Source organism: Psammomys obesus, unplaced genomic scaffold (assembly GCF_907164565.1).
Source record: "Psammomys obesus unplaced genomic scaffold, mPsaObe1.curated_primary_1811, whole genome shotgun sequence".
In the NCBI taxonomy this organism is placed as follows: Eukaryota; Metazoa; Chordata; class Mammalia; order Rodentia; family Muridae; genus Psammomys; species Psammomys obesus.
The window spans coordinates 2,312,716-2,336,678 of NW_026590062.1; the positions used below are offsets into that span (position 1 = coordinate 2,312,716).

At 51.3% G+C, this 23,963-nt stretch overlaps 1 protein-coding gene across 1 annotated transcript in view; it reads right to left on the reverse strand.

Annotated features, from left to right (window-relative positions):
* The window catches only part of Myo18b (myosin XVIIIB), a gene marked incomplete at its 5' end in the record, with an annotated part of 188,809 nt that overhangs the window by 52,145 nt on the left and 112,701 nt on the right, over window positions 1–23,963 (reverse strand). Inside the window, 5 exons of the mRNA XM_055605947.1 lie at window positions 11,857–12,042; window positions 14,270–14,407; window positions 15,222–15,305; window positions 18,185–18,301; window positions 19,737–19,850. Of these exons, the coding sequence (XP_055461922.1) occupies window positions 11,857–12,042; window positions 14,270–14,407; window positions 15,222–15,305; window positions 18,185–18,301; window positions 19,737–19,850 (639 nt within the window). The remainder of the gene's footprint in view (window positions 1–11,856; window positions 12,043–14,269; window positions 14,408–15,221; window positions 15,306–18,184; window positions 18,302–19,736; window positions 19,851–23,963) is intronic.

Consider the following 23,963-nt stretch of genomic DNA (forward strand, 5'->3'; position numbering starts at 1 on the left):
TGGTGGTGATGGTGGTGGTGATGACAGTGGTGGTCGTGGTGGTGGTGATGATGGTGATCATGATAGTTGTGGTGATGGCAGTGGTGATGATGGTGATGATGGCAATGGTGATGATGGTAGTAATGATGGTGGTGATGGTGATGATGGTGATGGTCATGACAGTAGTGGTGGTGGTGATGATGATAGTAGTGGTAGAGAGAACGGTGATGATGGCAGTGATGCTGTTAATGCGGACTATGGTGGTGGTGGTGGTGGAGGAATGATGATTTTCATGGTGGTATTGGTTGATCATGAGAACAAGGGCGGTGTTGTTGGTGGCTGTGGTTTATTAAAGGCTCTGAGAAGCTAAGCAACACCAGGTGGGTGACAGCGTGCAAGAGCTATAGTGAGGATTACAACTCAGCTCTGAGGCTCAGGAGGATGTAAATGCCAGTGGCCAATCTAGCCACAGAGCCTTTGTAGAGACGCTTTTGGTACTGGAGTCCAATGCCTCCATTCTCTCATGGCCGCTGCTGCCTCTGCACTGCGGTGGAAGAACTGTTCTCTGACCATCAGGCCAGAGCGTCTTGTTCCCACCAGGGGAAGCAGGCAGAGGTGAAAGCCTTGTATATTTTCCCCTTGGTCTGAGGGGACAACAGACTCCTTTTCTTCTCATCCATGTAATTATCTAGCAAAAACTGAGAGCTTGGAGGATTCCCCGGAAGAGTCTGCCTGTAGACATCTCTCCAGAAGGATGATGGTCTCTAAGGCACAGAAAAACGCATCACCCCCATCACAAGTAAATAGGAAGTGAGACTGCTCTCAGCTGGGGGTGTCAGCATGGACAGCTGCAGATCGTGTGAACAAGGGCAGATCAGCTGGTTTCCACTTTCTCTTTCCATTTGAAAACTTCCAGAGGGGGAAGACGAGAGTGCCATTAGGGAAATGGACGTGCTCATTGTGATGATCAAAGTGGCAGGCTCTGAGTCACTCACCTGGAGCTCAGCCAAGGGGAGGCTGGAGAAGGATATTCAGGGAAGCTGCTGTTGTATAGTGTAGAGTCTGAGAAAGATGGGAAGGAGCCAACTCTAGTCTGGGCTGATGCCTGTTGCCAAGGAGCCATCTTAGGGAAACTCTGGGGAGACTCTCCAATTTTGATCTCACTCTTGCGGTGGTGGTGATGATGCTAATGGAGATTATAATGGTGATGGTGGTGATGATAGTAGTGGTGATGATGATGATGATATTGATGATGGTAATGATGATGGTGGTGATGATGATGGCAGTGGGGTGGTAATGGTGCTAATGGTAGTGATGGTGCTAGTGGGGATTATGGTGGTGATAATGGTGACGATAGTGGTGGTGGTGATGATAGTGATGATGGTGATGGTAGTGATGATGGTGATGATGATGGTAATGGTTATAGTGGTGTTGGTGATGATAATGGTGATAGTGGTGTTGCCAATGGTAATTATAATGGTAATAACGATGGTGATGGTGGTGGGGTGATGATTTTCATGATGGTCAGTTACTCATGGTAATAAAGATGGTATTATTAGTGGTTATGTCTTATTATTTACACATAAAATAACACCAAAGACTGAGTGAATGAATGTGAGTTTTTCTGTTTCTAAAGAAAACGTGGTTACTTGTCCTCCTTCAAGTAATCTCATCTTACACAGATGGCACTGATAAACCCACCGCTGGGCCTTCGTGGAATCATTTTTCTTGGTTTTTCACACATGCAATTGTGTCTCTCCAGGAAAAGCCACATAAGGGTGATCTGTTCCATTGAAGAGTGAGAAGGGAGATGCAGGCCTCCCTCTTCCTCTCCTCTTTGAGCAGCTCTTCCCATCATGTGTTCCAGCCCCAGAAACATCAGAAAGGTAGAAAACAGGAGATTCAAGTAGGAGACATATCCTAGACCTGTCCAATCAAAGATCACAGCCTTCAGGCACCAGAGTGTCTTAGGAATAGCCATCGAATGAACTCAAGCCAGTGACCAAAATCAACAAGACTCTGTCCAAATTTGGGGGATTTTGCTTGGCCAGTTGAGCAGGAGCAGGAAGTGTCATCTATTGTATAGTCAATGGAGTAGTGGTCATTCTCAGCTTAGCTCTGTGGTTACTGAGATGGAAAGCCTGCTGCAAAATGACCATCAATGCAGAGGGTGTGGAGAAGGATCTGGCCAGGAGTGTTTAAAACTGGAGCCCTGGTTAGAGTGTGTGCCAGTTCCTGGGGTGTAAATATTCCACGGTGACTAACCAGGAAGCTACGGTGATGTCATTAAAAAGACCTGAGCAGAGCTATGAGCAGTGAGCCCCAGTGAGCTGGCACAAGCTGAGCCTAGAAGTCTGGACTGAGCCTGTAGCCATCATACGGTCTTGAAGCCCTTGGGCATCTCTGGCAGGTGACCCAGTGACTTCCCTTTTGCATAGCCCAGCCAGAGTTTATAGGTTGCATCATCATCATCAACAAAGCAATAAGCCTTGAGAAATTCACTAGCCTCCTCCTACTCTAACCACACCCCCATTTGAAACCAGGAATTCTTCCCGTACAGCCCATTCTGCTGCCTCAAGTTCTGAGGTTCCTTTCCCTCTTTTCATTAAGACCAACACCCCCTTCAGACCACCACAAACGGCATCCCTGCCCCTCACAGCATAAGCTCGATAAGGAGGAAGTCAAAGCAGGAAGAGTCTGACGTATAAGACCCTGGATGCCCCTGGGGCCACCGTTTTCTGAACGTGCAGCTGGAACAGTGATGACGCTGTTATCCTAGGCACCAGCCTGCTGGGTTCCCCTGATGTGAGGGAGCTAAGCAATCTGCCTTGGACTGATCTGAATAGCTTAATGCACACCTGCAGTATCGAGTCGGTGCCCCCGCCCCCTTCCCTTTTTTTAAGTAATTAACATTGTGGAGCTAAATGACTCTACTTCCCAGCAAAGTGACGAAAGTGCAGTTGATGAGGTCTCAGGGGACACGACAGCTATCTGCTCCTCTGTATACACCATCCCGAGACTACACACACTGTCTGTAATTGGTATTAGCAACTGTAAATTCTGATTAATTACCAGAGAGTCACTTTCCAATTGCAGAAACAAAGCCACAAGCCGGGGAGTAATGGACCCAATTATTCCTAGGTAGGCTTTCAGTAATAGATTTTTACTATCAGGATGCCTCATCTCAGAGGCAGACGCAGAGAAACTCATTTCATTAGATGCCAACACCTTCTGAATTGCGACGAGTACGTTCAGCGTCTGGGATTAAAGACGGTGTGGAAGAACCCTATCACAGAAGCACTCTGGAGTCTGGGAAACCCAGGTCCTTACCCCCTTTTTAGACCAGGTTGCTTTGGTACTGGAGTGTTGGTGGGGCGCAGGGAGACTATCAGAGACCATGGCGACTGGAGGGACGGGGTGGGAACCCCCGAGGCTGGCCCTGAGCATGAAGGAGGCTCTGAGAGTACACAGCAGTCTGTGAGTGCTGAGCCTTACACGAGTCGGGCCATTTGGATTACTCGGAGATGATGATAACAGGCAGTAATTAGGAAACTACCTCCCTGCTGGGGTCCATAAAGGACATTATTTACACCCGGCCTGTGGCCCCAAACGCCCTCCATATGGAATGACTTTTTAAATACTTCACTTCCCAGTCCAAATAACTCATCTTTACGAGCGCGAGTTCACATTTGCAAGCAGAGAATGCTCAGATCTCTGTAAAAATAAGCCCTTAACCCTGAGCTGGGTGGATGCCTGGGGCAAGCCGTGGAGAGGCTGTGCCAGCCTGAACACTGGACACATGGCTCACTGAGTACGAAAACGACAGAGAGAAACAAAGACAAACTCCAACACCAAGCAGGGTCTGGCTTTGGGCTGCTCAGAGGTCTTCTTAGACGTGGGCAGCCTGAGAGCATAGGAGAGAGCAGAGAAAGGGGTCTCTAGGAATCACAGCACGGAGCTGAAGGAGCGGCCTGCACCACCTGCTTCAGTGTTCTGTTTGTATGGCTGTGCATGTGTATGTATGTGTACGATCGTGTGTAAGTGTATGTTTGCATGTGTATGATCGAATATGCATGTGTGTATGTGTGTACCTGCATACATATATGATTCTCTGTGTGTGTATGTTTATGTATATGTGTATGTACATATCTTCATGTATGTATATGATTCTGTGTGTATGTGAGTGCCTATATGTATATGTGTATGTGTATGTGCCTGTGTGTATGTCTGCATGTATGTATATGATTCTCTGTGTGTATATGTGTGCATGTATGGGTGTGTATGTCTGCATGCATGTATACGATTCTGCATGTGTGTGTGTGTGTGTGTGTGTGTGTGTGTGTGTGTGTGTGTGTGCATGTGTGTGGTGTGCCTGAAGTCAGTTTTGGGTATGGCTCTCCAGAAGCTCTCCGCTCACTGGGACTTAAAGCCTGTGTCAATCAGGCTAGGCTGGCTAACCAGCAATCTCCAGAGATTCCTGTCTCCACAGTGTGGGAACCTCAGGAATGCACCCCCACGCCCAGATTTCTGTTCCTTGGGGGGGCCAGGGATGGAACTGCGCTCCTTGTGCCTGCGTGGCGAGCACTTTACCCCCTGAGCCACCTCCCAACCCTGATTACACTGAGTCCACAGCCTCAGGGCTCGTCTTCTGGAGCGGCATACTTGCCGTGAGATTTTCTTTCACAGCCTTCCGACTCCAACCCTCTCTCCACCCACTCCTCAAGAAACTCCCAACCAGATCACTGGAGCCCCACCCATGTGATCCCGCTTCAGGGAGACTCTCAGACAGCACAGAGCTGGCAGGGGCTCGTTATTAAACTGTCAGCAGTTTTGCAAACGAGGTATCAAACACAGCTATTAGTAAAAATTAAACGATAGGAATTGACCATGAAATAATTATATTGAAAACAAAGATGAATCTCACATTTCCCCATGATTTTATTAGTGCTTTTCTGTGAGCCACGCTCCTGGAGTTTGTGTTTGTTTTCTCTGTTGGGGGAATGACATAAGATGGTGTCCTGTGAGCCTGGGTCCCCAATGTGCAGTGATGCTGTGTACTCAGCTTCAGGTGGGAAAATTTACACCATGGGAACCAGCAGCCACTGGAAGCCAGGAGATGCCTCCATGAAGAGCCAGCTAAGCACCCACGGCGCTCTCCAGTTTCTGTCCCAGGGCCTGGTAGCTACTAGAGCCAAGTTTTGTTTTGTTTTTTCCTTAAAGAAAATAGATGGAGACAGAGGTGGGGCCAGGCCCCTCATTTCCTTAAGACCTGGATTTCTTTTCATTTTTCCCATCTGAAGGTGGAAAATGGACCCCAAAGCAATGGCAGATCCATAATTCATGGGCATATAAAATTGATGCTGGTTTAACAGAAGGAGAGCTGTAAGTGGCTGTCCATTAACTATTTATGAGCCCGCCAGGGCGCTGACAAGCCAGACGTGGGGAGGAGATCACACCCATGCTCCCATGTTTTATTTAAACATTATTAAAAGTACACAGTCTACAGCAAGGCTCTCAATTCCCCCTGGAATTGGAATCTACCGTGAGGTTGTCTCTGGGTCTCAGGAAGGTTAGCAGGGCTTCTGCTGGACACCTCTGTCCTTTTCCTCTGCACGGGGACTTAGGTTTCTCCCTTTTCTCATTCTCAACTCTCTCTTCTCATGTGCCCTGTCTCCAGATGCCTGATGACCTGTGTTCCATCACTCTGGCTCCCTGAGCCTCAACTGAATCATGTATAGAACGGGGCATTCCACAGATGCCCGCCTAATGACAACACTGAGGATTTGATCAGACCATCTGCAGAGAGTGAATCTGCCTCTCTGGGACATTCAGTAATGTCTGGAGACATTTTTATGGTAAAGAGCTGGAGCAGGGGTGCTACTTGTTCCTAGTGGATAGAGGACAAAGGTGCCACTAAGTGTGTTTCAGTGAACCACACGGCACTCCACCCCTGAGAGTTAAAGTCGTCATAGTTGGGAAACCCTGCGTTATGCAATGGAAAGTTGTCATTTTTGCAATTATTTGAATATGGACTTCAATGAGTAAACACTGTGGGTCTAAGATATTTAAGTCAGAAAACAGTACTTAAGAGGCTCAGGCCTGGGTTCAAATTCTTACTCTGTCACTTACTAGGACTTAGGAGACATTGCCTTACCTGGATGGCTCCTGGTTCCTTTACTAGTAAAAAAAAAAAAAAAAAAAGGATGCCAGCTAGATGCAAAGCCCTTGGTCCAGCTTGGACTGACACAACCCTCACGGGGTAGGAAGCAGAGTAGGGCAGGAGGTAGCAGCTTGTGTCAGAGGGAAGGGAAGATTCAAAGTCTGAGGGGGAAGGAGAAAGAAACCAAAGTCGACCAATGAGCATCTGCTGTGTGCTATTACTTGGCACTTCTATATACTCGTCCCTCTCATCTTCGCAGTCATTGGGTTGGGAAGCAGCTTTACTCTGTGTTCCACAGGCAGGAGCGGGTTATGCGGTACCAGCTGAGGTATCCCTCGGGTCTGCTATTTCTGGTTAGGTGCCCCCCTCATTAATATCCATTTGGAGCTCAAAATGTGACTTTTTGGAAACATGGGCTTTGCTGAAAATGATGATCCTGGGTCAGAATCCCATAATAGCTGAGATATAAAATGCAATTTTGGAAGCCCTTGGTGGCACTATTTCTGAAAACTCGGGGTGTGAGGTGAAGCTGGGGGATGTAGGTCCTCAGAATTTACATCCTCCCAGAGTGCTCCCACTTTGCCCTCTGCTTCCTGGCCCACCATGACATGAATTGAGCTCTTTGTCACCCCGCCCCACCATGATGGACCCCCTGAAACCATGAGCCAAACGGTCATGGCGGCATGAGTGATCACAATGCTGTGGCCCTAAAACCAGTGAACATGGTCTTGGAAGAAGGGCACATGGGGACAATAGAGAAGAGAAAGCCATATGAGGACAGAGGCAGAGGCCAGCTGGTGCAGCCACCTGCCCAGGGTCACCCGGAGCCATTAGACCATGAACAAGAAGAACACATCATCCCTCCAGGAGCCTACAGGGCTGGGGGTGGAGCTGCCAGCACTTTGATTTCAGACTTCCTGTCCTCTTAGCTGGGACATAATGGATCTTTCTCATTTCAGGACATCCAGTTTTCGCTAACTTATAAAAGCCCAATAGGATCAATACATAGTTAGATCCCCACGCAAGTCGGAGAAGTTTCATGAGTGGCAGAGCGGGGAGAGTGGGGAAAGGGGGGCAATTTGTTGTTTGTTGGGATGCGACACATGAGAAAGGCAGAAGGCTGAGTAGCCAGGCTTGCAGCCCGTAGCTGGTCTCTTTCTCAAGGGTCCTGGGCATGGCCTGGGAAACACAGCAGTCATGCTCCGGCTCTTTACTGAATGCTGCATGATCTCTTCCTTTCCAACACCGTGGAATCAAATTCAAGCCAAGCACCTCTACCCACTGAGACATCTGGCTGCTGCCAAACCTGCTCCTTTAAGAGTCCACTCCTGCGGTGACTAACCCAGGTTTTCTCCCACTGTGGCGACAGGAAGCAAGTGAGACCCCAATCTGTCTGCTTGCCAAGATGAGCGAGCAGGTGCCGATAAAGAACAGGTGCGTCCTGCGATGTATAGGAGCACAGGTGCAGAAGCAGAAAATAGCTGAGCACCCTGCAAGTCTGCTCAGATCCGGGAGACCTGTGTGCAGCCCCAAGAGGCATAGCTTCTACCGAAGGGATATTAGGATGGAAGCAGGTGGTGGGTAGGCTCCCCAACACCATCTGCACCCCAGCTTCCCCAGATACCCAGTCCAGGGACCAACGTGGTTCTCCTAGGCCCTGTGACAACTGAAAAAAATAACAGAATATAAATCCAGAGACGAGCTGTCTTGTACCCTGATGACAAAGGAACTTGAATGATTTAGAACCAGAATATTCTTTTTTTTTTTTCACAATGGCACCTGGAGTTGCCAGGAATAGTACATGCACTAAAATTAATGGGCAGAGCTCATTTTTCTTATTTTGCAGGCAGAGAAGTTCCATTGGTGGGTAATGGATGCTGATCTGGACGTGCCGGTGAGCCGGCTGGGGGATCAATCACCCACATGCAACAGCTCACAGCCCTTTAAACCAACACCAGCTGTGACAAATGGAGCTGGCTGGGGATAGGCGGAAAGGAATGCAGACGGACGATCCATCAACATCCTTGTGGCGGCTCACAGGTCCCAGGGGCCTAGGATCCTTCTTGGTCTCCTACAATAGAGTCATTTTTCAGTAGGGCTGGACTGAAAGGACAGAGCTATCTCAAGGAAGACTTTGGCTGTTGACACACAAGGTCAACATCCCCAGATCTGCCATTCCAGATGCCACTGTCCTGGGCCAGCCACCACTTCTGCCCCTTTACATTCCCAGCCTGGTGGAGCTGATAGTCAACACTTAAACTCAACATTCACTGAGAGAATCGGTGGATGGGTGGGTGGATGGATGGGGTGGGTGAGTGTCTAAATGGATGAGTAGGCGGATGGGTAGATGGATGGATGAATGAATGAGTAGATGGATGAATGGATGTATGGATGAGTAGGTAGATTTATAGATGGATAAATGGATAATGAGTAGGTGGATGTATAGGTGGATGTATGAGTAGGTGGATGGATAGATGGATGGATGAGTGGTTAGATGGGTGGATGGGTAGATGTCTGGCTGGCTGGCTGGATGGATGGATAGATAAGTAGATGGACAAATGAATGACTGAATTATTGAGTTGGGAAATCACATTTCTTCCTTCCAACTTCAATTCTAAAAATGGTGGGTGCAGAGATGAACACTGTTCAGAACAGTGGATCTGTGGTAGTGATGGTGCGCCTGGGAGGGAGACTTAGTGCAAACTGGGACTTGGGAGTTTCGCCTGTGAGTGTTCTGGGCTCTCACTATAGGAGAAACCACATCTATGTAAAATACAGCAGTGATAGCCAGCTGCGGTGAAAAGACACCTGAGGCAAACAAATAACAGGAAGGAAAGGTTGCTTTGGGCTTGTTGTTTCAGAGGTAGCGGTCTGTGGCCTCTTGCTCTGATGCTTTGGAACATCATGAAGAGAACATGGTCGAGGTGTCTACTCAACTTACAGGTGCCAAACAGCAAAGAGAAAAGCAGGGAGGGGTGAGACCCCAATATCCTCTTCAAGGACATACCCCCAATGACCTAACTTCCTGCCACTACACCATGTCTTAGAAAGGCCAGAACCCAAGCTGGAAGAGTTCTGTATGTCCCATATGTGGGCTGGTCAAGGACACCACGGTGCTTGACACACAGTAGGCCCTCTGGAGACACATCTAATGTGAGCGAATGAACCAAAACTGTGACTTCTGCCCAGAACGGCAGGAGAAGATGCAAGGGGAAATAGGCTGGTCCTAACCAGGGACCTTGACTGGAACAGGTGGAATGGAGTCTCTGAGAAGCCTGGGGATGGGGGTGTGCCAGGATGCCGAAGCGGGGTGAGCAGCCTCAGCAACCATGTCTCTTCAAATGACGAAGAGCACTTTCTTTCCCCAGTGTCCTCATCATGTACTTCCATACAGTGGGGACCGTGAGACTCCCTCCTCCTCCTCACTGTGGCCGTGAGCACATTTCCCCAGACCCCTTTCCTCCTGCCACAGAGTCCTCAGAGCCCAGAATGTACAGGTACTCTCGGGGCAGCTCCTTAGCAAGAGACTGTGTGTGGAGATTTGAATTGGAAGTGTCCCTTGCAGGCTCATGTTTTGAACTCCTAAGGTCACTGAGGGCAACCTTTGAAGGCCAAATCCCTCCTTGACGCAGGGGTGTTCTTCCCATCCCCGATGTGTGCCCTCCAAATAGATGATGTCGCTAGCCTCTGCTGTCACAGGCTGGATGGCTCCTACTCTGAGCCTTGCCAGCCACAAGGGCTGAGAGCCCTGGAAACTTGAGCTAAGATAAACCCTCTCAACCCCCAACCAAGCTGTCTCTGTTGTCAGTCAGAATCTCAGAGATGGAAGTAACCAGCACAGACTGCCGAGTTAACCTGTCCCCGTCAGCCTTGCTCACCCACCTCACCCACCTCAGAAGCCCTGAGAGACCATGGAACATGTCAGATGCCTTTGCCATGGATGCTGAGCAGGGATGTAGGCTCCTGGGATGACCTTCCCTGACGCATGTCCACCCAGGACTGTGAATGTGACATTTGAGGCATGAACCCTCAGGCAAAAAGATGAGTGGAGATGGAGGCACAGACTAGAGCTTTGCTGCTTGCTGCCATTGGCTAGGACCCGCAGCCACCAGGATGCAGGGAAGGCCCAGTGGTGGGGAGTGGGGTAGAGTGGGGGTCTTCTGAGTGAGCGTGGCCTGGCACGCTCAGTTTCAGACTCTGATCTCCACAACATTTGAGAATGTGTGTCTGTGGCTTTAGCCACACCCAGTTTTCAGTCACCCGTTATGATGTCCACAGCGGACATATACCTCGAGGTTGCCCTGAGAAGTTCCAAACTGCCCAGGGCTTTTACGACAGCGACATCTATCTGATCTTTCCAGCATTTGAGGGTCTCTAAAGAGCTGTGCATTACCCTAGGAACGGAGGCACGGAAGGGAGCACGGAAGAGAAGAAAAGGGAGGATACGGGAGGGGGAGAGAGCACAGAGGAAGCAAACCCACCGTTTGACAGGCCAGTGTGCCTGCATGTCCAGCATGCTGACAAAGACATCAGGGCAGGTGGGGGCGGGGACGGTTCTCCTCCTGGCCAGAGCTGACACAGACAGGCTGTGACATAGGAAGCAGGCTGCTAATGAACCCTGCTTGTCAACTGGAGGAAAGCCTTTCTCTCCCTCGGGAGGGGAGGAAACTCCAGCCAGGGAGCTGCGCTTGCCTGGGGACCTCGCCTGTCACCGCAAAGGCAGCTGGCCTGTCAAGGGTGGAGCTGACAGCCCGACCCTGGCTGTGGAGGATGGTTGCTTGGGGAACTCATTTGCAGTGGAGGACAGAGACAGAAGGGACAGGTAGGCGGGGAAAGGACCTCGCTCTGGGGACCTTAGGGACAGCACCAGGCAACGGTACAGGTTCGCCTGCTCGACGGTTGAATGACAGTGCGCAAAAGGGGCGCCTGGTGCCCCGCCCCCGTTGTCAAACATTTCAGCGTGCCTGTCCTCAAGACTGACGCTGTCGTGTGACCTGTGATTCCCTGCAGGAGACTATTCTTAGAATAACACATCAAAAAGATGGGAGAAAATTCCCACAAGATGCAAAACAAATTTAAAAGATGTTCTTGGTCCATGTCACGGATGAAGAGACCCAGCGTCTCATAGCATGGGCTAGAGCTACAGACCCAGGCGCCCTTCTCTAAGCCTCAGTTTGGCATGTTAGATAGCCCAGTGCCTCAGTTTCCCCATCTTTGCAACAACATGGGAAGCATGTCACTCAGAACGGGCACACCCAGGCTTTTCTAGATCCCTCTTTTACCTGCCACGTTTGTTGCCTCTGCTCCGAGCTCAGAAATGAATCCACATTTACCACAAGTGGCCACTGAAGCCTCAGTCTCCCACTCTACACACTATTGTTGCTGTGAGCGTTCTGTGCTGAGACTCCAGGAAAGACGCACATTACGTACATTGCTGTTAGTCTCCTTGTTGCCTGAGGCCTCTCTGTCCTCAGCAGAGAACACCGGTCTGAGTCTGGATACTTCCAGCAGCAGAGAAGGCCATTGTCAGCTTTGGATACACCTTAAAAGTTTGCAGCCAATGGCAGTGTTGTCTCTCAGACCATCACCTTGTTTCCCTCTCTTTGGTAACACACCTCAAAAGGCCCATCAGGAGGGCATTCCTAGCCACCGAAGGAAAGTTTCCACTCCATTGCAAATGCTCAGTTGCACAAGAGCCCACCAGGGCCGGGCCTCACCAGCTCCATGCAGTGCCGGCTGGCCTCCTCCTCCCGCTGCACCACCTCCTGCAACTCCACCTTCAGCTCCTCCAGGCGCCGCTGGTAATACTGGCTGTTTTCCCGCTGCTGGGCCTCCGACTTGGCTGCCTGGGACAGCTCCTCACCCATCTTAATCAGGCTGTCCCGAAGGCGGATTACCAGGACCTGAGAGGGACGGAGAACATGGTTGGTCTCACTTGGAGAGAACAGGCGCCCAAAGGAAGGTCTCACCGGGCCTCTGCATGTTTGTGCCAAGCGGCCCAGGTAAGAACGGTAGTTTCTTAGTCTTCCTCAGTGAAGGGCACACTGGCTGGTTAGCCAGTATCATATGGTCAGTCCTGAGAACATACACAAAAGTAATATTACACAGAGCTAGCAGGCTATATTTAGGAATATGTATGTACATACATATACGGTTATAAAAGCAATCAATGAAAACAGAGGCAGAGAATTTGAAAGAGAGGGAGCGATACACAGAACAGTGTGGGGAGAGGAAAGGGAAAGGAGAATGGTGTAATTATATTATCATCTCAAAAATATAAGAAAAATGAAAAAAATGGGATTTCTGCTCCCCCCCCATACTAATTCAGTTTGAAAATGTGAACTATTCCAAGACACTATGAAACAGACACATGGAGAATCTGCCTCTGAGGGGCTCTGGGTTCAAATCCTGCCTCTGCCTCTTTCTGACATACAGCCCAGGGTAGGTGATGAGGTAGGGGCTCTTGTGTCTGTGCCCCAGGGCACTGCGGGGATCTAACAAGCTAAGCTAAGTGGTTATCATAGTCAGAGTCTGAAGCCTGATAATCCTTTGCCCCCTTCCCTCCCAAGGTCTAGGACATGGAGGGATGAGAGAGAGAGAAAGAGAGAGAGAGAGAGAGAAAGAGAGAGAGCAATCCAGTGAAACCGAATTGTTGGCTTCTGGGTTTATGAATGGGGGCCTTGTATGAGATGCCTCCTCTCAGCCCCTGGTGCCCTGCCTGTCCTTTGAACAGAAACCTATCAGGCATGATGGAGGGATGGAGACAAAGGATGCTAGGCACCTTGAATTTGAGAGAAGCCCCAGGGCTATTCGGCTTCATTAGGCAGCCAGCAAGCCCGGAGCTCATCGATCCATGGGATCCCAGCGGGTCAACATCAGAGTGTTGACACAGGCAAGGGCCGTGACTATTTCAAGCCCTGCTGAGTGTTCTGGGAGCCTCGGATGGAGGAGACAGACCCAGGGTCAGACACCATCACCCAAAGGGAAGCTGTCCTGTTAGGGTCCATTTTGGAGACTGTCAGGGGAAATGGGGAGATACAGGAATTGTCACAGTGTCCCCAGAGACCCCAGCCCTTGGCAGTGGGGACACAGGCTCTGCTACATTTAGATAATGGTGAACATGGGGCTCGGGTCTTTTGGGTTCTGTTATCAGGGTTTTCCTTTCCTGTTATCAGTTGTCTATGCTAGAACCAAATAGTCCCATAGAGCCGGCATGACAGGCATGACATAGGCAGCCATGTCAACAGTGTTCTGGATTCCAGTGCCCTAGAGGGCCCCTGCCTGAGTCCCTTGAGCTGCTTGGAAAACCTATGGAAGTTAAGGTCAACAAGGCTTTCTCCTGTTTATCCACAGTAGCTGCATTAGAGACTGCATGTCCCTGGGGTTGGGAGCATTTCAGAGTGAGTGGCATAGCCTTTCACACCCAAATACACTATAATGAAGGAGTGGGGGCTGCAGAGAAATTAGAACCCAGACCCTGAGGGGAGGGGCAGGGGACGTGTCAATCACTTCCTGCCTCTGACACTCAGCTTGCTTCTGGCAGCCATGTTTTCACTCTAAAGGTGAGGCTAGTCCTTACTCCCTACCCCACCCAGCGGTTCCAAATGTCAGGCAGACTGGTGTCAAAGAGGATTTCAACAATGGAGGCGACCTCTGTAAATGTCCTGTGCCCTCGATCCACAGCACTGAAGAAGTGAACACACACTGGAATTACCAGCTCAAGACTGGTGTCAAGGTCCTCACCAAACCCCACCCAAGCTGCCGGGGTTTTTCTGATACCGCAGGCCTCATCCTGGAAGCCAGCTGAGCTGTCCACCCTGGAAGGCCCAACTCTGCATGGTGGGGGTTTGTCTCATATGTCTGTCCTGTACACACCAACATGGAGCTGCAGAGACTGTGTGAAAGAAACTGCCCACAAAGAGTTTGAAGTGTGCGAGGGGATGAGTGGATAGACAGAGGTGGGAAGAATGGGAGCCACAAACCAGTGGAGCCTAGGGATGAAGAGGAGGAGGGAGAGGGAAAGGGAAGGGGGGAAGAGAGGAGTCAGGAGAGAGAGGAGCTAGGAGAGGAGCTGGAAGAGGAGGATGGACCGAAGATGGTGGTTAGAAGATGGTGGTGTGCCCTAGGTACCTCAAATCTTTTCATCTGCACCTTCTGGAACTCTGTCTTGTTCTCCAGGTCACAGATGACAGCCTCCTGCCTGCTGACGATGGCGCGGTCCACCGTGGACTGCTCCAGGTGCTGGATGCGAAGCTGGGCCACCTGCAGCTGGGATTCGTGGACGGGTCTACTGGCACCATTGGCCCCAAGCCCCACTGCGGGCCCCCATTCTCTGCTCAACGCTGCATGGTGGCCATCCACACAGGCCAGCACCGCCAACCCTCACACTAGCCCTGCCCCGGGTGGCACATCTGGGGCTGTTGGTTCGTTCATGGTTTTCTCCCCCTTTTCCTGCTACGATAAAGGGTCAAGCTGGCTAGGGAGAAACTCCTGCATCTGAAGACACAGCAAGGGAGGCTGGGAGCCCACGCTCACGACTTGCTTAAAGTGAGCCTGGACAGGTCATTTCCAGCTTGAGCATCCATTTCTCCATTTTCATCATGAGACCAGCAGCTAGCCAGCACCTACGGTTACTTCCATTCCTGGCTGGCTTGTCAGGACTCTGCGCCCATGTGTGTGATGAGACCTCACCACTCTGATGGGCCCACACATCAGCTCTAGTGAGGCTTTGAGAAGTGTCTGGATAAAAACGGCCCACTAGGCACTAAGGTTTAGAGAGACCAGGGCTCCAACGGAAGAGCTCCAAAGGCCCTGACTCACAGACATCCTCTCTTCTTTGGGAGTGACTTCTCAGAGGGAGAGAGAGGATCAGGGAGAAGCCTGCTCTGAATGGTACACGGGCCACCTGTACGTGGGGCGGGAACAAGCAACTGTGACGTTAGTGTGCCGATCTGTCTTTATGTCCGCTGGGACTCTCTGGAATCACTGGGCACATGGCTGAAGTTGAGTAAACGATTGGGTGATCCTGAGGGCCCAGGGAGAACCTACCCTCCCCCACAGCATGGCGGCTCTGAGCGCATACCTGCTCCCTCAGCTTCTGCTTCTCTTTCTTGGCTTCTTCCAGCTGCAACTGCAGCTCCTGAATTTGCCCGATGTCAGTAGCAGACTGGTGAGGCAGAAAACAAGATGAAGAGACCCAGACCCTTCTGAGAACCGCTTCTTTTCTGACCCAGGTCTCTCTACCAGGACTTCTGTGACAGTGACTGGTTCTTAAACATTGCGCCTTCCCCCTTCCCAATATCCCATCTCAGCTTGCTGACTCTTAACTTCCCAATACCCCATCATCTCTATTTGCTGTCACACCTCCTAGTATCTTATTATCCCTTTTTGCTGAGTTACACTTCCCAATACCCCGTCACCTCTATTTGCTGAGTCACAGTTTCCCGTATTCCCATCTCTGCTTAGTCACTCCATAGCATCAGCTTGAGGACTTAGCCGGTTGTTGAGCCCTTTATGGTACATGCTGGAGAACCCAGAACAAACTGTGCCACCCATGGTGCCAGGGACAGCACTCCAGGGGCGGCATGATGGTGTGAACGTGAAGTGTCTCCCATAGGCTGGGCGGAGGTGGGGTGGGTGGGATCTGCTTGCTACCAGTGGGCGTTTGGAAAGTATCAGTCAGTTCTCTGCCTTCAAGGATGGTTTTCATGTGTGGACCTCAAATTTGGACACACAGTTGGTAGAACTGTGGAAGGTGCAGCTTAGGTGGAGGGCCTGGGTCCCTTGGGGTGTGCCTTGGGCAGGCTCCTTCCTGGGGGAGCTCTGATGCCTCCTCTCAGCCATGAGCCACACACTCCTGCTACACTAATATTTTTTCCAAGCACCTGGGGCCAAGCAACCAGGCACCCAAACACCTGAAATCATGAGCCAGGGAAATCCCTCCCTTTAGCTGTTTCTGTCAGGCCAGGGCTATAACAAATCTAACTTAGGAAGAGAAGCAGTGTGTCAGGGGACTGGGAGCCTATGCCTGGACACCAGCCCCAGCGAGCTAGATACTCACTGCTCCATGATGTCCCCATCTAACAATGGGCTGAGTGTCTGCTTGGCCCCCTGCATTGGCGACTCCCCAGATCGAAGACAGATGGGAATCAAGACCTCTTTAGGACGTGGAGGTAACAACTAAGCTTGGCAGGCTCTGAGGAACGGGAGTTCCTGAGGGTGTGGAGGCCTCTTGGCTCCCGCTCCACCACAAGTGTGGCTTTGCTTACTTGTCACAGTCCATGTGTCTTCTTTGCTTGTAACTGGACAGAGCATTTTCCACATAGGACAAAAATTACCCACAGCTCAGACACAGGCACAGGCTCTTTACTGTGGTGGCTGTAACCCTGGTGATTCCGTTCCTCCCCTGGGTTACATCTCCTTGTCTAACAGACATACCCTGATCCTGGCCCTTGGAGAAAAGAGAACATGCTTCCTGGATCACCCCTGGGCATGAGCATGAGGAAGAGGGTCCATGCTCCTGGACTGAGCTCTTTGCCCCAGCAATACGGCCAGAAACCTGCTGGGAGCCCTGGCCCGCCCCCCATTTCAGCCGAAGCTTTTCTTCTTCCCAGCCACTGTGTCTTATCACACCCCTCGCTCTCCCCTGGCTTTGTCTGACATTGTGGAGTTGAGAGTCCACCCCCATGTCTCAGTTTCAGACTCTGGTAGGACAAGGCAGAGGGCATCTCTGCCATAGTGGAGTTGTCAGGGTGGGATGGCGTGCCAGAGATCTCTGCTCTCGGCTCCCACAGGCTTGGCAGTGCTTCCTACCACCCATCAAACAAAGCCCTCCAGGAGCCTGGTATGTCCTCCTCTCCTGGCTTTCCCTTCCTTCCCTCCTCTATCTCCTCTCAGCCTCTGCAGGGCTCCATGAACCCTGTGCATACCCCACCTTCCCTGACCCGCACCTGTTACCAGATCTTATGGTTCCACTGCAAACTCATTAGCTCCTGATCCTCACTCAGATCTCCTCCCCAGGGAAGTGATCCATAATTTTAACCCCTTCCTGGACTCTCAGTTCAGTTCACTAGTCAGACTCCTCCCCACATGCTGCTCCTGGTAGTTCTGGTAGTTCTGGGACAACATCTGCTCAGCTCACAAAGCCAGGAACACAAAAGAAAATTGAGATGTCCCTTTGCTTACCAAAGCGTCCTCGGCACTGTTCACGGTACCCAATACAGAGCAAGTCCTCAGTGAGCAACAGATAGACAGATAGACTGGATGGCTGGGTATATGCGTGGTGGCTAGACTGATGGACATAGTGAGCAGAGAATGGATGGATGGGTGGGTGGATGGGCACATGTCCCCCGTAAGGCTCACATATTTGTTAGTCATCAGAGAGTGGCCATACTTGAGAAGAATTAGAATCTCTCTGTCTCTTTCTCTCTGTTTGCCTGTCTCTCTTGCAGATTAGGATACAGGATGCAACTTGGAACTCTCAGCTACTGCTCTAGGTCCATGTATTCCAACCATGCTCCCTACCATAATAACGGACTAAGCCTTTGAAACTGCCAGCCAGCCCCCAGTTAAATGTTTTCCTTTAGGGGCTGGAGAGAAGGCTCAGCAGCTAAGAGTACTGTCTGCTCTTCCAGAGGTCTTGGGTTCAATTCCCAGCAACCACATAGTGGCTCACAACAACCTATACTGAGATCTAGTGACCTCTCCTGGCATGTAGGCACACATATAGATAGAGCACTCGTACATAAAACAAATAAGCAAAATCTTTAAAACAGTGTTTTCTGTTATAAGTTGCCATGGTGTCTCTTCACAGCAATGGAATGGTGACTAAGACACAGCCGAACGGATGGATTGATGAGCAGATTACATGGTGGGTGGGGGTGTGGATAGGGAGGTGGCTGTATGGGTGGGATGATGTTTTCCTGGTGAAGCTGCCCTCCAGAGGATGCACCATCTTTCCCCAGGGCCACGTGGAACCAACGGCTCCTACCTACCTCTGGACTGTCAAGTCTACCGAATTTCAGAAGCTTGGGATAGGGTCCTGACCTGGGCAATGAGGTCCTTGTGCTTCTGCATGAGGCCATTCAGGTCATCCTGGTCCTCGTCGATGCGTTTCAGGAGGTCCGCCCTCTCAAACTGCAGCCTGTACAGCTGTTCGTCTACCTGCAGGGAGGCGGAGGGCAGCTCAGCGGGCAGGGTGTGTGCGCCACTCGGAATCCATGCACACACATTTAAAGGTCCACAGCACAGGGATGTTAAGTACCAGCCTACACTGTCCCCAGGAATAGGTTCTGCCTGCACACAGCATACCCTCAGGACTGAGTACCAGGCATGGCATCCAACAGGTGCCCGGTAACCGTCTATCAGGTGGGTAGATGGATTTGATTGAGGGGTTTTTCTTTTGCATGTGCGTTCTATGACTACACACACACACACACACACACACACACACACACACACACACGTAGGCGTATACTGTGGGTGGTGTGCTCGTACACATGTAGGTATTTCCTGCTTAGCCTTTTTATTAGCTGGACACAACCTAGGTTCATTTGAGAAGAGAGTACCTCAGTTGAGAAAATGCCTCATAGATTAGCCTGTGGGCAAGCCTGATGGAGATTTGTGATTAGTGTGAGAGGCCCCCGCCCATAGTGGGTGGTGCTCCATGAGTGGCTCTGGGGTGTGCAAGAAAGCAGAGGGAGCGAGCAGTGAAGAGCAAGCCAGTCAGCAGCACTCCTCCGTGGCCTTTGCCTCAGTTCCTGCCTCCAGATTCCTGCCTGGACTCCCAGAGTCCCAAAGTCCTTGCCCCGACTCCCCTCATTGGTGAAGTGTGATATGTATAAGATAAACTAAACCCTTTAGCTCCCAAGTTGCTTCTGGTCATGGTGTGTATCACCATGTGTACATGTTCCTGGTTGTATCCCCCTTAACCTAGAACAGGAGACAGAACAAAAGGATCCCGCACGAGCTGAGCCAGACCCTCTCCGTCTCTATGCAAACTGTAGACTTGTGTATGTCAAGTCCAGATTTGAGCCAGGCTCCAGACATTGTCACCAACACGAGAGGTCTACGACATGGCTCGTCTCCCCCCTGTCAGTGGTGATCACACAGTCAGGTCTTCTGATTGCAGGGAGTTGACGTGAGCCTGTGAGAGACATACCTTTCCTCTTAGAGAAGATGGCATGCAATGGTCTGACGTCAGATGCAGAGTCCCCATGGCTGTCAGAACACAGTAGGGCTTCGAGAACCCCCTAACAGCTGTGAGCACAACGTGATCAGTGCAGGAGCAAGGTCATGCTACTGGGCACATAGTAGGTCCACAACACATTTTCTCTTTTGCCTTTATGAATGGTATCTCACTGTTGGTGTGTGTGTGTGTGTGTGAAGCACCCAGTAGGCCCATAATAAATGCCCTTTGCTTCTCAGGAAGCTGAGCATTCAGTAGGTTTATAGTAAGTTTCCCTATTCATCTAGTACATCTACCACCTGTACCCTGGGTGACTCAGTGGGCTCTCGAGGGGGTGCCCCATAGAGCCACCCTAAGCATCGTAGTTCCATAAAGGCTGTGTCCGTGGTTCCGGAGCTGTGGGGACAGTACCAGGCTCTTGCTCCGGGTCATGTCCTCCAGCTCACTGTGCATGTTCTCCAGGTCCGCAGTCAACACCTTCTGGGTCTTCAATGCGTCCTCACACTTGGCCTCGCTCTGCTCCAGCTGTCCAAGAACAGGAGCAGAAGAAAGGGAGGATGTCGCTTCTCTAACATCTTCCCTCCTTGCCCCACCAGCCCAGCCCAGCCCTAGCTGGCTACTCCCACACATTCACACTTTCATACTTGACACATTCACACTGCACTTGTGCTTGAGGCAGCCTGGGTCTGAGCCCACTTCAATGCCCAGCACTGTCCCGTGGCAGCTCTGGACCCTGCTGCAGGAGTGGGCTGCTCCTCAGCCCCTTTGGGCAGACACCTGGGGATGCTTTCTCCCAGCTCAGCATAGGCCTGGGACACACAGGGAACCATCAACTGGCCCTGCTTTCCCCGGGGAGACAGGTGGTGACTACCCCTCCGGGCAACACAGGAATGAGGCAAAGGGACAGTGGGATGGAAAGGACAATCACCATGGGTGGTGGGTGACTCAAAGGACAGCGGGACCTGCCACCCCCAACCAGGGCTTGCGTTAAGCTGGTCTGCAAACCTTTAATAGGAAAGATGCTCTGTAGGGAGGGGTCTTCCTACGGTCAGCTTTGACCAGGTCTCAAAGGCTGAGTCACCTAAGCTGCTTTCTCACCCTCTGCCCTCTGTCTGTTGGTAACCTACAATTACCTAAGCACATGCCCTGCCGCCAAGAGCAACCAGTCCCATTGAGAACCCGTATCAGTACACAAAACCCTATGTCCAGTGTGCAAATAGCCGTTTCCCTTGAGCCCTTTGCCTATGAGCGGATTTCTCAGTCTTTGAGCTTTGGTCTTTCTCAACCACAAAACATGGGGTTGGGGTGGTTCTGTCCACTAGCAGATCTGTGGGACACAACTGATGGGCTAGGGGCGGTGTGCACACGATGAGGAAGAACGCTTACTCCGATCCCGTCCTGCTCATCTCACCGCTGTAGCAGCCATTCCCATCCTACCTGGTTGAAAGCGGAGAGCACAGCCACACACACAGTAAGTGGCAGGACCTGAACTCAAGCCCAGGCAGCCACCCCGTCTCCACCCACCTCTACAGACCTGGAGAGACATCTGTCCATCTCCGAAACGTCCCTGTGTCTGTGTCAACCTGACCTTATTCCCAGCTGGGAGACCAGCCTGCGCCCCCCCCCCCCCTAACAGGAGCCAAACACTGAGGATGCTGAGGCCTTCTTCCTTCTGGTAGCACAAGCAAGTGAAGTCAGGGCCCCCACAGGCCAGGCTAGCCCAGCCCAAGAGACGCAATGGGGTGGTTCCCCTGGAGAGTCCAGATGCAGCCAAGCCTGGAGACACCCGAGGCTCGACTTTTCCACATGGTTCACCCAACAACTTCTCTCCTGCTCGAGCTGAGCTCAGAACCCCCGGCAAGCACACAGATCAAAGATGCATGCACAGCACGGACTGGGAGAAAGGTGCAAAACTGCTGTGTGATTTTGTGTGTCTGTGTGTGAGAGTGTGTGCTTGTGTGTGTAAGAGAGTGTGAGTGTGCATGTGTGAGAGCATGTGTGTATGAGTGTGTATGTGTGTATGAGTATGTATGGGCAGTATAGGTATGAGTGTATGCGCATGTGTGTGAGCATATGTGTGCGCATGTGTGTGTGACAGTGCTGCTTGTGTGCGCATGTGTGTGTGCATGTGCGTGTGACCTCGTGTGCGTGCGTGCACAAATGTACTTGCTGCTCCTGTGTACAGGTTTCCAGGCTCGCTGCACAGGAGGGGAAACATTCCTCTTCCCATGGGGCTGGGGGACTGGAACGTCCACACCCTCTGTGGTCCTTTGCAGCTGCTGGCTACCACTAGTGACTACGGCCCATGCAACGCTGTGTGTGTGTGTGTGTGTGTGTGTGTGGAAGAGAGAGAGAGAGAGAGAGGGAGGGATCAGTCTCTTCTTCAGATTACAGGGGGAGGGGGGTGACCGTGGGTTGCCATGGTCAGATTTAAGTGCTGAAGGCTCCAGACACAAGTCCTCTTGGATCCACACCCATCTGCACAAAACTCTTGCTTACAGACCTCTTCCCACAGTGTCAGCCCTGAGGAGACTGCTGTCTCCCGGCCCCTACCCCTTGTCTCCCCACTCTCAATGCCTCCCTACCCCACTGTCCCTCCCCATCCTCAATGCCTACCCATCACCCCACTGTCTCCCCCCACCCCACTGTCTCCCCCATCCCCACTGTCTCCCCCATCCCCACTGTCTCCCCCACCCCCACTGTCTCCCCCACCCCCACTGTCTCCCCCCACTCCCACTGTCTCTCCCCACCCCCACTGTCTCCCCCACCCCCACTGTCTCCCCACCATTCCCACTGTCTCCCCCACCCCCACTGTCTCCCCCCATCCACACTGTCTCCCCCACCCCCACTGTCTCTCCCCACCCCCACTGTTTCCCCCACCCCTGCTCTCCCCCCACCCCCACTGTGTCTCCACCAGCCACCAGCATTCAGGGAGGGTGATTGAGACCCCTATCACAAGAACATCACCTGTAAGCCCAGGAATGGTTTGGCTGTCTTATGAGAAGCCAGCTGCCTGCTTTAAATACTTGGGAAAATGCTTTCTTTGGACTTAGAGGTCTTCTAGGCGAGTCAGTTAGACATACGGAGGGAGGTGGAACGGGAGCGCTGTTATTTCTGCAGAGCTTAGATCCTAGATTTCTGGGTTTGGTTGAACAACTTGAGGGATTTAAAAATACAGAATGGAAAATGCCACAGGGGGGGCCTTTTGCCGGAATTTACAGGGCTAGACCGGACTCGTTTCAGGCTGGGCATGGCACCTTCAGAGTGGGGGGGTTTCTCCAGAGAGGGTCACCCACAATCCACGCTGCAGACAGCCCCAACCATGCGCAGCAAAAGCCAGCACTGCAAATGTATTTGAAATATCCCATGAGGGCTGGGGAGATGGCTCAGTGGTTAGAAGCACCTGCTGCTCTCCCAGAGGATTCCAGTTTGTTTCCCCGGCACAGTTGTTAGGTGGCTCAAAACTGCTTATAACTTCACCTCCAGGGGCTCCAATGCCCCCTTCTGGACTGTATGGGCACCTACACTCACTTCACATACCCCTACACAGACACATGTATGGAGACGTAATTAAAAATAAAATTTTAAAAACACCAACAGACTCTAATCATGTCTATAAAATACAACTGCAGACAGTAGACCCAAGGTACAAGCTCTATGGCTTCGTGGCGACAACCTCTGTTATTCCGGCCTTTACCAAGTGTTCCAGATCGTCCTGTTCCACACGGGGACTGCATTCACTGGTGTGTCTAGAGCAGTGTTTTCAGTCCTGGGAACTGCGCCCAGGGCCTTGTCCGCCTCAGCAAGCACTCACCTACTCAGCTACGTCCCCAGACCTCGTTTCCTCTTGTTTTGTTTTAAGACGGGGTTTCACTAAGTTGGCCAAGCTGGCCTTGAACTAACTGTAGCATAAAGAAAGTGCTGCCAAGGACAACAGTGGGGGAAGCCCTAAAGGTTCAGCTCCTGGGTGCCATGGGGAAGTTGTCCACCTCTGTGTCAGGAACAGACAGGAAAATACTCACCCCTGGGACAGTGCCCAGGTTTAAGATGCATACAGGTATTTATGCACACAGTCGCCACCCAGAGGCCGCAGTGAGACAAATAATAATAATGAGAATAATAATAATGGTAAAAAAAAAAAAAAAGCCTTTAGATTCCAATTTGTCTTGGTTCAGAAAACAGCAACTTGTGTGTGTGTGTGTGTGTGTGTGTGTGTGTGTGTGTGTGTGTGTGTATGTGTTTGTGTGCAGTGGGGTGTGAGACTATATCCATTTCACTATATATAGGTTGGCCTTGAACTTGTGTAGATCCTCCTGTCTCGACCTCCCTAAGGCATGAACTGCCATGGCCTACTGGCACTTGTGTCAATATTGAAAGTTAGATTTTGAGGGGGATAAAGAATGCAATGTCCCTTCGAGTGCTCACAGACGCCACAGGTGTGCAAAGATAATGATGAGACGGTTTTCGAAAAATGTCCCAGGTTGTGAGTCTAGGAGCAGGAGAGCTCAGTGACTGGGAGTGTGCACGTCATGTATCAAGTCCTGGTTTTCACCCCGACACCACAAACAAACAGGCAGAAATCGCCACCTGTGGATGATGCGTGTGCTGGAGCCCGGGTGCTGTTCTCAGCTTCCTAGT